This window comes from Schistocerca nitens, chromosome 3 (assembly GCF_023898315.1).
Source record: "Schistocerca nitens isolate TAMUIC-IGC-003100 chromosome 3, iqSchNite1.1, whole genome shotgun sequence".
NCBI lineage: Eukaryota > Metazoa > Arthropoda > Insecta > Orthoptera > Acrididae > Schistocerca > Schistocerca nitens.
The window spans coordinates 706,513,877-706,528,421 of record NC_064616.1 but is presented as its reverse complement, the minus strand read 5'-3'; the positions used below and the strand labels follow the sequence as shown (position 1 = coordinate 706,528,421).

Below are 14,545 nucleotides of genomic sequence, written 5' to 3'. Positions count from 1 at the left end.
AGATTTCACATACACACCTTCCTGCATTACAAAACTGATGATTCCTTAATGCTTCAGTTTGTGTCCTTTCAACCAATCCCTTCTATTAACCAACTTGTGCCATGAATTTATTTTCTCTTCAGTTGGATTCAGTACCTCCTCATTATAATACTGCCTACACGGCTAATCTTCAGCATTCTTCTGTAGCACCACATTCCAAAAGCTTCACTAGAAAATGGATTTGTAACTCAAAACCTAGAATGTGAAAAATAAATCAGTTGTGAAATGTAGGCAAAATGTGTGTTTTCTTATCTAATCAAATACATCAGTTTAATATGACCAGCGTCATTTCATTATTAACATTTTTAAGGTAGATGTTCCCGTTTATATGTTTTATGAGGTGTTTCATCAAACTGTATCTGTCAAAGGACAATAAAAAGTTCGTCTTGGTGTAGCACTCAAATTATTTATTTATTTACTCTAGACTTACTCTAAATCATAAAATATTTCTGATCTGGTGCCAAGTTTTCATGTTATGATTCACAGGCAAATAGATGGCATTGCCCCAACTTTTTCCAAGAAACCTGCAATACGACAAGAAGAAGATGGGAAGCGGCTTCTGTTTGAATGTCGAATTCAAGCTGATCCCCGACCAACAGTAACATGGTCTCACAGTGGTACTGTTGTGAAAGAATCACCACGACACAGGGTTAGTATGTTAACATTTTGTTATAGTTATATTGTTATATAGTCCCATGATTTAAGACAGTGTATGATATATAGACTGGTGAAACAGTCACACTTTTCAGTATCTTTCCTCATTTTGCTTAGACCGAGCGAGGTGGCGCAGTGGTTAGCACACTGGACTCGCATTCGGGAGGACGACGGTTCAATCCCGTCTCCGGTCATCCTGATTTAGGTTTTCCGTGATTTCCCTAAATCGTTTCAGGCAAATGCCGGGATGGTTCCTTTGAAAGGGCACGGCCGATTTCCTTCCCAATCCTTCCCTAACCCGAGCTTGCGCTCCGTCTCTAATGACCTCGTTGTCGGCGGGACGTTAAACACTATCCACCACCACCACCTCATTTTGCACACTCATTCCAGGTGTGTACTGCCCACTAAGAGGTGACTGTGGTTTTCCATAAAATCTGAAAATTATACCTGTATTGTGTATTTCACAGTAGTTTGTTTAATATGTGTACAGATAATGAGAAAATGACAACTTTTGTAAAGTGTGAGGAAAATACAGTATCATTTTCAGTTCATTTCATTTATTCATTTACAGACAATTCACTTTGTGTGAATGTCAGGCAATATGTGTACAATGCATACATCTTTCATAAAATACAAAAGCAGAAACAAGCACATATTTCTATATGCAGGCATAATATGCTGAATTTATTAAATGCACAAAAGAAAAAAAAACCCTCCTCACTGCACTACATCATACACGGAACATAACCTGTATACATCATTAGAATTTTGTTTGCATGTAACAGAAAGAGTCTTGAATACACTATATGATAAAAGTACTTCAGCAGCAGTAGCCTTCTTACACAAAAAAATTCTATGCTATTTGGTAATATATAGCCATCATACTATTTTTCTCAATACTCTTTAACACTGCTAAATAAAACTTTTCAGTTTATTTGTGAACTCCTGCACTTCCTTTATGATCTGAATCCACCGAGGCAGTTTGTTGAACAGAATTCAACCAGCATTTACTTGCTCCTTATCTATTTGTCGTATTTGTTTGTTGTCAGTGTGGTAATAATTTTTTGTGCTTGTATTACAGCAATGCACATTCCTATTTAATAATGCATTGCAGTTTACATTCACAAACAGAATTGGTTCATATGTATATAAAGAAGATCCTGTCTGTCAAAATGATAAGCACATCATCCAAATCAGAATATACACAACAAGTGTGGCAAGATAAACACTTCCAGTAATCTTACCCTCATAGACTGTAGTGAACGTTTCACTAATTATAAGTACATTACAGCTTTATGTAGCCAATTTTTCTGTGTATGGTTCCCATCTCATATATTGGCCAACAGTAACACCTAAGAATAAGAACAATAAGAAGTTGTCTAGCCATTGGTTGATTTTGACACATGGTGCTGGTTTTTAGATGTCAAGTGGATGTACATTGTCTTATGGCATTTAGAAACAGGTTATTCCCATTGAAATATTCATAATTTCTTTATTTAAATGACATTTTTGAAGCTAGTTATTCCACAGTGCTACCACTCATTACAGTAGACATGTCATCAGCATACATAATTATGTAGCATTGCACTGACAGTGGCATGTCACTCATGTATGAAACGAACAGTAATGGGCTCAGCACCAACCCCTGCAGTATGCTATACTTAATTTCTTAGAAGTCAGAGAAAATGACTGTTTATCAGTTTTATATTCTATTGCAACACAATACAGCCTCTTTGAAAAAATTATTTTATTACAACAGATAATTTCCTCATTATTCCATAGTTCTAAAGTTTCTCTAACAGAATACTGTGGGATAAACAGTCAAAACCCATAGAAAGACAGAGTAAGAGTCTGCAGAAACTTTTGTTTTGTTTAGTGTCTTAATACAACATTTTAAAAAATTCACTATTGTGTTGTAGTTGACTTGTACCTTCGAAATCCATGCTGTCCCTTTTGCAAATCTTGTTTCTGTCAATGAAATGTTTTATTGTATCTTTTATGACTATCTCCATGACTCTGGATAAAACAGATTTAATAGTGATTGATCTGTAGTTTATACGATCCTCTTTATTACTGCCCTTATATATATGTGTAGTGTAGGAATCTGACATTGTAAAAATTTGAGAGCTTATAGAGGATGAAATGTTGAATGTTTTCATTAAAGGAACTTATAACTGGAAATGTGAATTACAGTTTTTACAGAACTATGCACATTCTACACATTTGCTAGGCTAAATGAAACACCAAAATACTGTAGTTTGGAAAATGTTTATTGGAAGTAAAGTTTGGAAAATGTTTATTGAAAAGTAGAATACAATCAAATACTACAAACTGAATTTGTGTCTTCACTGCCTCACTGTGATGACCATCAACTTCATTACATAATGTGCAATCCCAAACCACATTTTATCTGATTCTTTGTAAGATTCTGCCCTCCCCATTGATAGTATCAAATGCTGTGAAGATGTACTCAGTTAGCTCAGAAACTGTTCCTGTTGGTGTTGAGTACAGAAAGGACTTTACATAACCCCAGACTGAAAAGTGAAGAGGGGTGAGGTCAGGGAAGTGCACAGACCAAGAGACTGGGCATCCCTTTCCAATTAGTCTCTGTCTGAAGTTGTCTATGAGATGTGTCCTATCCTGATGATCAATGAACACTGGAGCACCATCATTCTGAAACCATAAACTAGTGGACAGCTTCAAGGGAATGTGCTCCAGAAGTTCACACAATGCATTGTCCAGAAAGTTCATGTACTGTGCACCATCTTGTAAAATGTGTGGCCTAATATGGTGATCTTCCATAATTCCAGTTCAAATGTTCACTGAGAACCTCACCTGGTAACTTCTCATACAGCAAGAGTGTGGATTTTCAACAGCCCTGTGATGGCTGTAGAACATTTATTTTACATTACTAACTGTAGATTCCTTATATCAAAATGTTTGAAATTTCATCATCTACAGTCTCCCAAATTTTGAAAAAATCGTTCTGTTATACACTGTATATGAACCATCTTACTTGTTTTTAAACATGCTGGAGATATTCCTTCTTCCATTGACAGCTTTATTAATATAGTATGTGACTTTATCACACATGGGGGACTGTCTTTAATTGTCTTGGTACATATTCCATACGACCCCTTTTTTTGACTAAGCGTATTTTTTTTACTCCTGTTTCACTTGTTGGAAGCAAAAATAAGCTGTAAGTTACTGCTGAGGCGATATTTCTAGGCTCTCCTTTTGTAGGATTTTGCTTTTTGAGTTTCTCAAATACTGAAACATAGTGTTAATTAAAAATATTGTGGACTTCATGCAGGTCTTCACATTTTTCCCTTCCTTTTCTATTGCTGTGTTTTCAGTTGCTTAGCAAGTTGAACTTTTTCCTTCAGCATTTATACATGACCAACAAGTCCTAGTAATATTTTGATCTATCTGTTTTCTTTTAAGGTATTTATATTTAGCTTCTCATATTTGTCTCTAATATGCTTTCTTTGTGTTCTTGCAAGTCTAGAAAACTAACCTCTGGGTTACTTGTGTGATACTACTGCTCCTTCGTTGATTTTAGTTCTTCTTTGACCATCAGAATGTGGTCCACTTCTTGTCTTGTCATTATTTATTTTTCTGAGATGCTTTGAATTCTATATAATAATTCAGAGCAGAAAAAATTCCACTTTGCAACTATACTTTCAGCCCTGGATACATATTCCTACTGTTTTGATTCTAGTAGCCCATCCAGTACATTTGAATCTGACAGTTTCATTGACGAAGTTCTGCAACTACCATACGCTAACTTGTCTCATTTTCCAATGTTTCAGTTTCTTTTCCATAATGGCCAGAATGGCTTTGTTTATGATTTGCACTCTGAGTCTACACCAAAGTGTATTTTAGATCATGTGATCTATTTGGGTGTGTGTTTCATCTGTGGCTCTAGAGTAGTTTAATTCTAGTTTAAGATTAACTGTTCAGGTCACAAAAGCTCCTTTTATAAAACTTTCCATTAAAATATTAATATTTATATCTCCCTCTAGAACTATACAAGTGAAATCCTGTACTACTTTGTTCAAAATGGCTTCCAATTCCTCAAGAATACTATATGTGTCACTGTTAGAAGATTTGCATAGTCCTATTACTAAGTATTTCCCCCTTGAACCTTTACCTGTCCTGCAGCTGCCTCAGAAAACAAAAATGCAGATCATTTTGTAATGGGTCATGGAAAGCTATCCCTTATTCCAATGATTACATATATCTCCACCATCCTTTTGTCAATACTTAATGGCATGTGATGTTCACTCATAGCCTACTATAACTTTTATTTAATTTTTTAAATAATGTGTCCTGTCATAATGAATATGTCTGGCAAATCAGTAGGTAACAATATTTCTGTATCTTTTGATTCTGATGCAAAATCCTTAGATTACAACTGCAAGTCTCAGTATTGCTGTTTACTATGTTACTTTTTCCTTTACCTCTGGGCACCCACGTGGTTTCTATTGGCAGTCCCCATTATGGCCTTGTTGGTAATGCTGGTGTGCCTGGTAGCAATACATTTCCCTCTCCACAGCTTGTCTGTGTTTGAGGTTTCAGAAGATCAGGCAGTTGTATCCAAGCATCCATTTCCTTCAGATAGTGTCTTTCCAGGTGGTGGTATTCAACCATTTACATGTTGCTTATTACTTCTAATATCTCTCCTGACATTTCCAAGTTGTCATAGGTATTTCTATGGAGAGCATACCTTGTAAAATGAACTTTCACATCATTACTTGCTTCAGAATATGTCACATGTCTAAACGTACTAAAGATTTATTGAAATTTCCTGCTTTCTGCAAATATTTCCTGGTTTGGACAGAATTTCCCCATCAGTTAATATCCGTGTTGAATGTTGTTGTTTCCATTGTTGTTGCTGTGGTGTTCAGTTCGAAGACTTGTTTGGTGCAGCTCTCTATGCTAGTCCATCCTGTGCCAGCACTAGAACATACATAAATGTGAATCTGCTTACTGTATTCAAGTTTTAGTCTCCCTCTGCAGTTTTTGCTCACCTCACTTCCTTCCATTACTAAACTGACAGTTCCTTGATGCCTCAGATTCTTTCCTATAAACCAGTCCCTTCGTTGAGTCAAATTATGCCATAAATTTATTTTTTCCCCAATTTGATTTGGTATGTTCATAATCTTCAGCATTCTTCTATAGCACCATATTTCAAAAGCTTCTGTTATCTTCTTGTCTGGACTGCTTATTGTCCACATACCATTTCCGTATGAGGCTACACTCCAGGCAAATATCTTCAGTAAAGACTTCTCAACCCTTTAATCTATATATGGTATTAACAAATTTCTCTTCTTCAGAAACACTTTTCTTGTCATTGCTGGGCTACATTTTATGTCCTCTGTACTTTGGCCGTCATCAGTTTTTTCAGTGCCAAAATAGCAAAATTCATTTACTGCTTAATCTAATTCTCACAGCATTGCCTGATGTAATTTAACTGCAATCCGTTACCTTCTTTTTGCTTTTGTTGATTATCATCTTATATCCTACTTTCAAGACACTGCTCTTCCAAGTCCTTTGCTGTGTATGTCAGAATTAAAGTGTAATCAGGAAACTCAAAGCTTTTGATTTTTTTCTCCCTGAACTTTAATTCCTTCTCCAAATTTTTCTTTGGTTTCCTTTAATGTTTGTTTAATGTACAGTTTGAATACCATCATCTTCTCTCAAAAAGAGTGTACTCCAGTCAACATCATCAAAAGCTCATTCTAAATCTACAAATGCTATAAAGATAGGTTTGCCTTTTTTCAATATACTTTCTAAGATAAATCACAGGATCAGTATTGGCATAAGTGTTTCTACATTTCTCTGGAACTCAAACTCCTCTTCTTCTATTTCTTCTAAAAATAATTCATGTCAGTATTTTGCAACCGTGATGTATTAAACTGATGGTTCAGTAGTATTCACACCTGTCAGCACTTGTCTGCTTTGGAACTGGAATTGTTACATTCTTCGTGAAATCCGAGAGTATTTTGCCTGTTTTGTACATCTTACACACCAGGTAGAATAATTTTGTCATGGCTGGCTATCCTAAGGATCTCAACAATTCTGCGAGAATGTCGTCTATCCAGGGGCCTGGTTTCCACTCAGGTCTTTCAGTATCATCAGTATCTTGCTCTATCAAATTCTTCTTGCAGTATCATATCTCCCATCTCATCTTCACCTACTTCCTCTTCTCTTTCTGTAACATTCTCCTTAAGTTTTTACCCTTATTTGTGCCCTCTGTATATTCTTCCAGTCTTCAGCCTTCCGGTCTTTGCTTATTACTGGTTTAACATCTGAGATCTTGATATTCATAGAGATGGTTTTCTTTTCTCCAAAAGTTTCTTTAATGTTCCTATAGGTAGCATCAATTTTTCCCCTAGTTATGCATGCGTCTATAGGCTTGCATTTGCCCTCTAGCCATTCCTGCTTAACCATGCTGTACTTTCTCTCTGTCTCATTTTTTGGGCATCTTTATACACTTATGTCTGTTTCATTTGCTCATTTTTACATATTTATATTTTCACCTTTCATCAATTAAATACAATATCTTCTTTGTTTTTCCATGGATTTCTACTAGACCTTGGCGTTCTACCTATGTGATGCTCTACAGCCTTGCTTATTTTATCTCTCAAAGTTACTTATTCATTTTCTATTGTATTCCTTTTCTCCAGTTCAGTCTAGCATTGCATGATGCTCCCTCTGAAGCTCTCAACAGTCTCTCGTTCTTTCAGTTTGTCCAGGTTCCATCTCCTTAATTTCCAACTCTTCTTCAGCTTATTCGGTTTTAGTTTGCAGTTGAATACTAATGACAAAATATTTGCATACTTTTTCTGTCTCATTTTAAAACTCATGTGATAATGTGACCTTCATTTCTCTAGATGTTATTTATTCCACCAGTTATCTCACAATAGCTCTCATTTTTGTTTCCACCACTTCACTGAGGGGTGCTCCTGTTTTTACTAAAACTGTGGTTTTGCACTGAGTCTGCATATATTTCTGAGTCTTTTTCAGTGGTTACATGACACACTCCTTGAAATTAGCTTTGTGTTTCAATAAAGCTATTGCTTACAGATTACACATCCCAAACCCACATTCACAGTTTGGTTTTACAGCAACAAAATTCTTGATGCAAGTTTTGTGAATTAATTTCCCTGTCACTGCATGCAATCTGACCATTTTCTTGATTTTCAAACTGCACTCTATCCACTTTTAACTGATGCAGCTGGTATCTGCACAGGTGTTGCCAATGTACCTACTTGCTCAGCTATCTCAAGTCAAGAAATCAGTCTGAGATATTTTCTTTAAACCTTTGATGTAAATGTTTTGGTCATAATACTAAAAATTCTAGCTCATTTGAACTTATACAAACATTTGAATTAAGTGATACTGTGGTGGGGTGGTTTCGTCTCTTGATCGCTAGCACTGAGTGAAGCATCCTGCAAAATTAATGTCCACCTACCTCAGTATAGCATTCGTTCACCATCTGTTGCTCTGCATTCGTAGGCACTATACAGATGATGTTAAAAGCAGCATTGAAGAAAACCATTGTCCATACTTACGATTACATAGTCGCCGTAACTCAGGTAACAAAATAAACCTGCTAACCTGTAGTAATAACGGGCATAAGGGGATGCTTCCTTCCTGCATTGAAAATGTCCACTTATCGATACTAATGTTCTTTTTAATTGTCTTTTAACTATGGTGTCAACAAGCCCACATTTACGTCGATAACACATCCACTACTAGTTCATGCAGCTTATGTCGCACGCAAGACAGCCAGAAATGTGTTAAGTCCAACCCAAAATATTACAAGATTAATACAGTCAATACTCTGCTACGAAATGAGTTTCACACTCAGTCATTTTTAGTGGATTCTTCAAATGAAGATGCTCGCCAAAATGTTCTGTAAATGCATACAGAACACACAACGCAGAATTATTTACAAAGGCCGATAGTTTCACAAGCAGTTTTTCTCTACAACAAACACTCCAAAATCTCCCAAACTTCACAGAATTGTCTGTAGCTGCATCTGAATGCACGGCGATACAAACCGAACGTGATATAACAGTATTTTCTTCATTTTACAAATAATTTTTGCGGACACGTCTAACATGACCTTCTCGTCCAGCAGTTAGCCCACGACTGCTTCAGTCCCATTGCTTTCAGGGCATATAACTCATCCCAATGTGCAGGAAAGACTTTACTCTCATTGGTTGATGAAAACGAAGAGCCAATCAGATTAATCTTTCATGATCATGTTCGAGCTCAATCTGCTTTACTCCAGTCAACATTTGCAGATGCATCTACATCATTTCATTCTGCAAATATTAACAAAATATTCCACCGAACCAAACGAAATGAAAACTAAGAGAAAACTATACTTGAAATATACTTTAGAACTGATTATCCTCTTACTACCTTTCTGGTTGCCTTATTACAAAAGCAAATACTCATAGACATATGTCATCCGCCAGTTAGGGGGATTCACAGTTTTTCATGACATCTTGGTGGCGTAACACTTGCTAGTTACGTAAGGTGTAATACAATATAGAATTGAAATTTGACATATGTCCCACATACACACTCACATTCACTCTCATTTACTCTCACCCTAACACAAAATATAAATATTATCTTTTAAACTTTTATTTCCATTATGAATGAAAAATTATCAAAAGTTTAGAATTGAAAATCTTTATAAAATAAATCAGCACACTAAGAGTGCTATTACTGTTTTCAAATAACTAAAGAAATATAAACTGTTATTATTACTGTGTGAATTTATTTTCTTAAGTGTTGGTTAAGTACTTTTTAATAGGTTTTTTATATCTCTGAAACTATTATATGTAGCAGTATCAACTTTCGATGCAAAGCTCGTCTGAATAACAAAAGGTCATGTACCAAATCTGAAATAAAACAGCTAATATTTAACATAGTTATTTAGTTTCTTAGGTGAGGTGAATAAGTGATTTTTAGTATGTGCCACAGTGAGCATTCTCATGGTCCGCTTTAGTGACAGGTGGGGCTATGACACATACAGCATGCCACATGCCGGCCGCCACTGAACACTACTGTACTGCAGGCTCCCAAAACAGCTTGCCATAACGTAATAAAGTTACTGCAAAAATCTGCAATCGCGTAATACCTGTGACGCTACAATACTTCATTGGTTTTTGAAGTTGTTGTAACTTTTAAATAACAGACCCTTTCATATTGAATGAGTTTCAAATTTTTTAATCGTTTTTGTTTATGTGATGGTTTTATTTCAGAGATTTTATGAACTTAATTTTCTTTGCAAGATACTGAAAATATTTTGCGTAATTTAGTGTATTTAATATTGTTGCTTCTTGGGAAAGTGGGTAAATGCCAGATTATAGATCCAAAGATTTGATGTTCAATCTTCAGTTGTCTCCAAGATTGTTGCTCCACTTATCGCTTCTTCCACCTCTAGCAATTTTTCATATTTGTGAAAAAATCAAAATTGCATGGTAGTTTAGAGTCCAAATTAAACTGTACGTCCTCCTATATTGGCTGGATAAGCCAGTTCCAAGGCAAGGATGTACTACCTCTGGTCTGGTTGTAGGTATTAACAGAGGCACATCTCTGATAGCTGATATTATCTCTGACTTGTTGTTAAATGTTGAAAACAAGGACTGACAAGCTGCCACAAAGCACTCCGTAACAACTGTGCTATCATAAAATCGTTTTGCATGTTTCATCACTACTTCTGACACACAAAATGATGCTACATTTGATGCTTTTTTTTCAGTAGGTTTTGCAAAAAAATGACTGTTGTGATTGTAATTGGCTGTTAAGATTAGAAAGTGTCTTCCTCTTCAACTCACTACCAAGAGCTGCTTCCAATTTGAAGTCTTTACAAACTGTTGTAAAATGGCATTCATTATTTCTCTTTTTAGATAAGGCTAAACTAGCATTAGATATCAAACATAAACAACTGTCTTTGTGCACTGCAACAATAAACTGTTCTTCCCACTTACCATGGAAGTGGCATGTTTTTCTGTGTTTAGCTGCACTCATTTTTCGCAAATACGGTACTAAGTGAGAACTAAAACTTGTCACATGCATTGTTGCTGAGATGTGCTGTTGTGGTGTGTATTGTTGCACTATTTTCATTGTGATTGCTTCAAAAATGAGTGATAAGGCAGTTATTTGACATGTCAGCACAAACAGCAACTGAGTTTTGATAACACAAAGTATTTAACTGATCATTACCTCTGTCATGCACACTGTTGTTTTGTGGAATCTTGAAAACAGAGGTTTATGCTACATACTAGAGGTGGAGCTTTTTGGCACCCGTACCGAATACCACACCACCTCACACAGCAAACCCTCAATGCTCTCCCTGCTCACTGCATCTGTCAGTCACAACCCGACAACTTACAATTTGACAGTTCGCAAGTAGGAACCTCACCATGAAAGAGGAAAGACTGTTGCTTGGCGCGAGCATTAAAGGTGGTGAAATGGAAATGGGAATGAAAGGAGTGAAGATAGTGTTGTGGGATTTACAGCCTACAGTTACTGCGCGGAACACTCATTGTCACCAAACAGATATTTCACAAAAACAGCTCATTTCAAGAGATTTTGGAAAAAGGTTTTGAAAGATCAATCTAAAAGATCAATGATAAAGCTATGGCGATCAACCGGTTGATCGTGATCGACGTGTTGAGCATCCCTGCAATAGACCAATTAATATACCATACCAATATGAGTTTATTATTTTTAAAACTGACTGACACAGAGGTGTTGGGCTTTTGTTATGATCAGTAGAATTGCTATAGTGTGGTAACATAAATAAGACAATTCACACAGATATCTTTGCAGCAAGAAAAATAAATTAAAATTTCATCTTGTGGTTTGTTTTACAGCTGTCTGTTGAAAAGGATGGTCATTCCTACTTTGCAACACTTGAAATTAAAAATGTCACTGTTGAGGATGCTGGCAAATACAAAGTGACAGCTAAAAATGAATTAGGAGAGAGTAATGCAACAATAAGCCTGAATTTTGACAGTAAGTATTTTTTTGCTTTTATACTTTGTCCGTGGAGAAAGATGGTTTCTACGTAGAACGCAATGTACAAATGATGCTTATTATGTGACATGTCATTTGACAATTATTTTTAAAAAATGTTTTGAATAATTGTGTTATATAATCAGACTGTTTCCAGTTATTTTTGTCATTATCAACTGTTTTTTTGGGGATGGAGGAGTGGGGTAGAATTTGTAGATCCTTCGCTTACCCCAGTTAGATTTTTTAAAAAAAGAAAACAGCTTTCAAAATGATTCCTATATTCCCACAGGTTGCTTGTGTTGGTAGTCATGAAAGGTCTTTCTCTCTCTCTCTCTCTCTCTCTCTCTCTCTCTCTCTCTCTCTCTCACACACACACACACACACACACACACACACACATAACATATTATGATCACTAAGTCACAGCAGGAAGAAAAGTCTTCAGAACAGCAGTGTGTCAAGAAATATTTTTCTAAGTACAAAATGTTAACAGATGTTATCCCTCCATTTGCTGCACTGGTAATTGAGCAAAAATTACAGTGTAGTGTCTGTGACTGGCACCACAGCCAAGCATTGCTGCTACTCCATACGCATTTAGTTACTTTGCCAATGAGCGTATTAAAAAAATAATAAACCATTTATTCCAGTTACAGGTTACAGTATCCATGCTTTTGTAATGACCCTTTCGAGGCTTTTCTGTTGGAATGTTTTCTTTGCATTCACACTTACCTGTTGTCTTATTACACGAGATTGAGATACTAGAATTTTAGTGCACAGGGAGAAATACAAATTGAATTAACAAACACTCTGATTTACAAACTCATCTTTAGTTACAGGACTGTACCTAGCATGCATCCAATGAATTATTTGCTAAATTTTCTTATTTAACAGTGTTGATGTGAAATGAACAAACTAATTAGCTGGTAGTGTATATTTCTATGCTTTATCAAGTAACTTGTGGGAACAAAAAGGCCAAATCATTACTGTTTTCTTTATTTTGCTCTTTTGGATTTGTTATCACATAATTTGTACTGTTCATAATGTCAGGCAGATTTTATTGTGCATTGTTCATATACTTTTTATTATCTGTGTGCAGAAGTTTTTACTTTTTATTTTTGTTTTTCAATTTTTATATACTTATAAATTTATTTTTTAACTTCTGGTGAAATATATTTGGGAGAACAGCAGAGAGAGAAAAAGAATATCTATTTTTATATATACGCATATATATACATATATATATTTTTTTTGCTAGCGGGTCTACAAAGAATCCGTCATTCTCACGTACATTTGCTTTCTGCTTCTGGTTTTCAGTTTTTAATTTTGTTGGTTCAGAAATGTAATCAGCTTAATTAATAATGTGGGTGTCCAAGTGTTCTAACAGCGTTTTATGTGAGTGAATTTCTGTCAGTAACCAATCAAAAAATCTTGCCATGAAGTGGGAGAATCATCGTGAGTTTGTTATCTTTCTTGTTTTGTTCTCTAATCATATGTTGCTTTTAGTGAGCAGTTACAGGAGCTGGTAACTACAAGTACAAAGGCTGTGACAGTACAACAGTATGAATATTAATCAAGAATTTGGATTTCATTTCCTTTTTAAACATATTTAATCATTTTTGTGAGCTGCTTCATGTGACTGTCAGGTTTGGCCTGCTCTCTAGAGCAATCTCACTCAGCTGCAAAATAAGTTGTATGTTTTTTCCCATTCTCTGTTGAGAGTGTAGTCCAGTTAAGACTAGTAATTGCTGCACGTGTTCGGGATTGCCCTGGGTGGATTACTGTGTTCTGTGTTGTACACATTCATGTAAATATGCAAAAAGTTAATATGATATCTACACAGTTATATTTTTTTTATATTAAATTGATACCGTCCTCTGATGCAAACATACATGGCTGAGATGTGACAGCATGTTCTAGTATTAACTGGGCTTTATTGTTGATCAGCTGTGAAAAAGTCACATTGTAGTTGTCCTCACCAATCATTGTACTGATGAATTATGAAATAAGGTACGTTGCCACATCACATCTCAGCTGTTATTGTGTAAGTACTGTTTCACTGATTAAGTCAGCTACTTTATTTTGGTGCCACTGTATTGTAATGCACCTTTGCAAACTATCTTGTATGTGTGTGTTTGTGGCTTGTACTTGTCCACAACAAAAATGAAATCATAGGGCTTCCAAGTGAACCATTCCATCTTTATATCTTTCCTTAGTAATTATAATTCTTTTCTGAAAGATTATGTTGTGAAATGATCCCGTAAACCTATGCGTCATTATTACTAAGTGTGTGTAGTTGCATATTTGTCTTCATTTGATGTGAAAGAAAAAAGTGGACTTAGAGATTGTGAATACTGAAGAAAAACATATTGTAAGGACCATCACTAAATCAATAAAACTAAGATACATAATTAAAAAACACACACACAATCCAACTCATTTACAAGGCATGATTTGTCAGCATTCTGTATCAAATTTTATGATGCAATTAAATTGTGTTTGGCTTAGTTTATTTTACCTATCAATTTAGTAGAATTAAAGGAAAACTGCATAACTGTCCACTATGAGAGTTAATGCATGAAATTTTGTATTCTCAGCACACTCTTGACACTATTGGTCTTGGAATATTGAATTCCCTAAAGATATCTGAAATGGAATGTTCCATGTGTCTAGTTCCAACTACCATTCCATATTCAGAGTCTGTTAATTCCCATCGTGCAGCCGTAATCGCATCAGAAACCTTTTCACATGAATGGCCTGAGTACAAATGACAGCTCTGCCAATGCACTGCCCTTTTATACCTTTT

The 14,545-nt window shown here is 35.6% G+C and overlaps 1 protein-coding gene across 29 annotated transcripts in view; it reads left to right on the top strand.

The window, feature by feature from the left end:
* LOC126248677 (twitchin) overlaps positions 1 to 14,545 on the top strand; it is a 523,948-nt gene that overhangs the window by 84,857 nt on the left and 424,546 nt on the right. For all 29 annotated transcript variants that reach the window (XM_049949938.1, XM_049949935.1, XM_049949939.1 and 26 more), the window contains exons 4-5: positions 526 to 688; positions 11,601 to 11,742. In XM_049949938.1, coding sequence (XP_049805895.1) covers positions 526 to 688; positions 11,601 to 11,742 — 305 coding nt within the window. The remainder of the gene's footprint in view (positions 1 to 525; positions 689 to 11,600; positions 11,743 to 14,545) is intronic.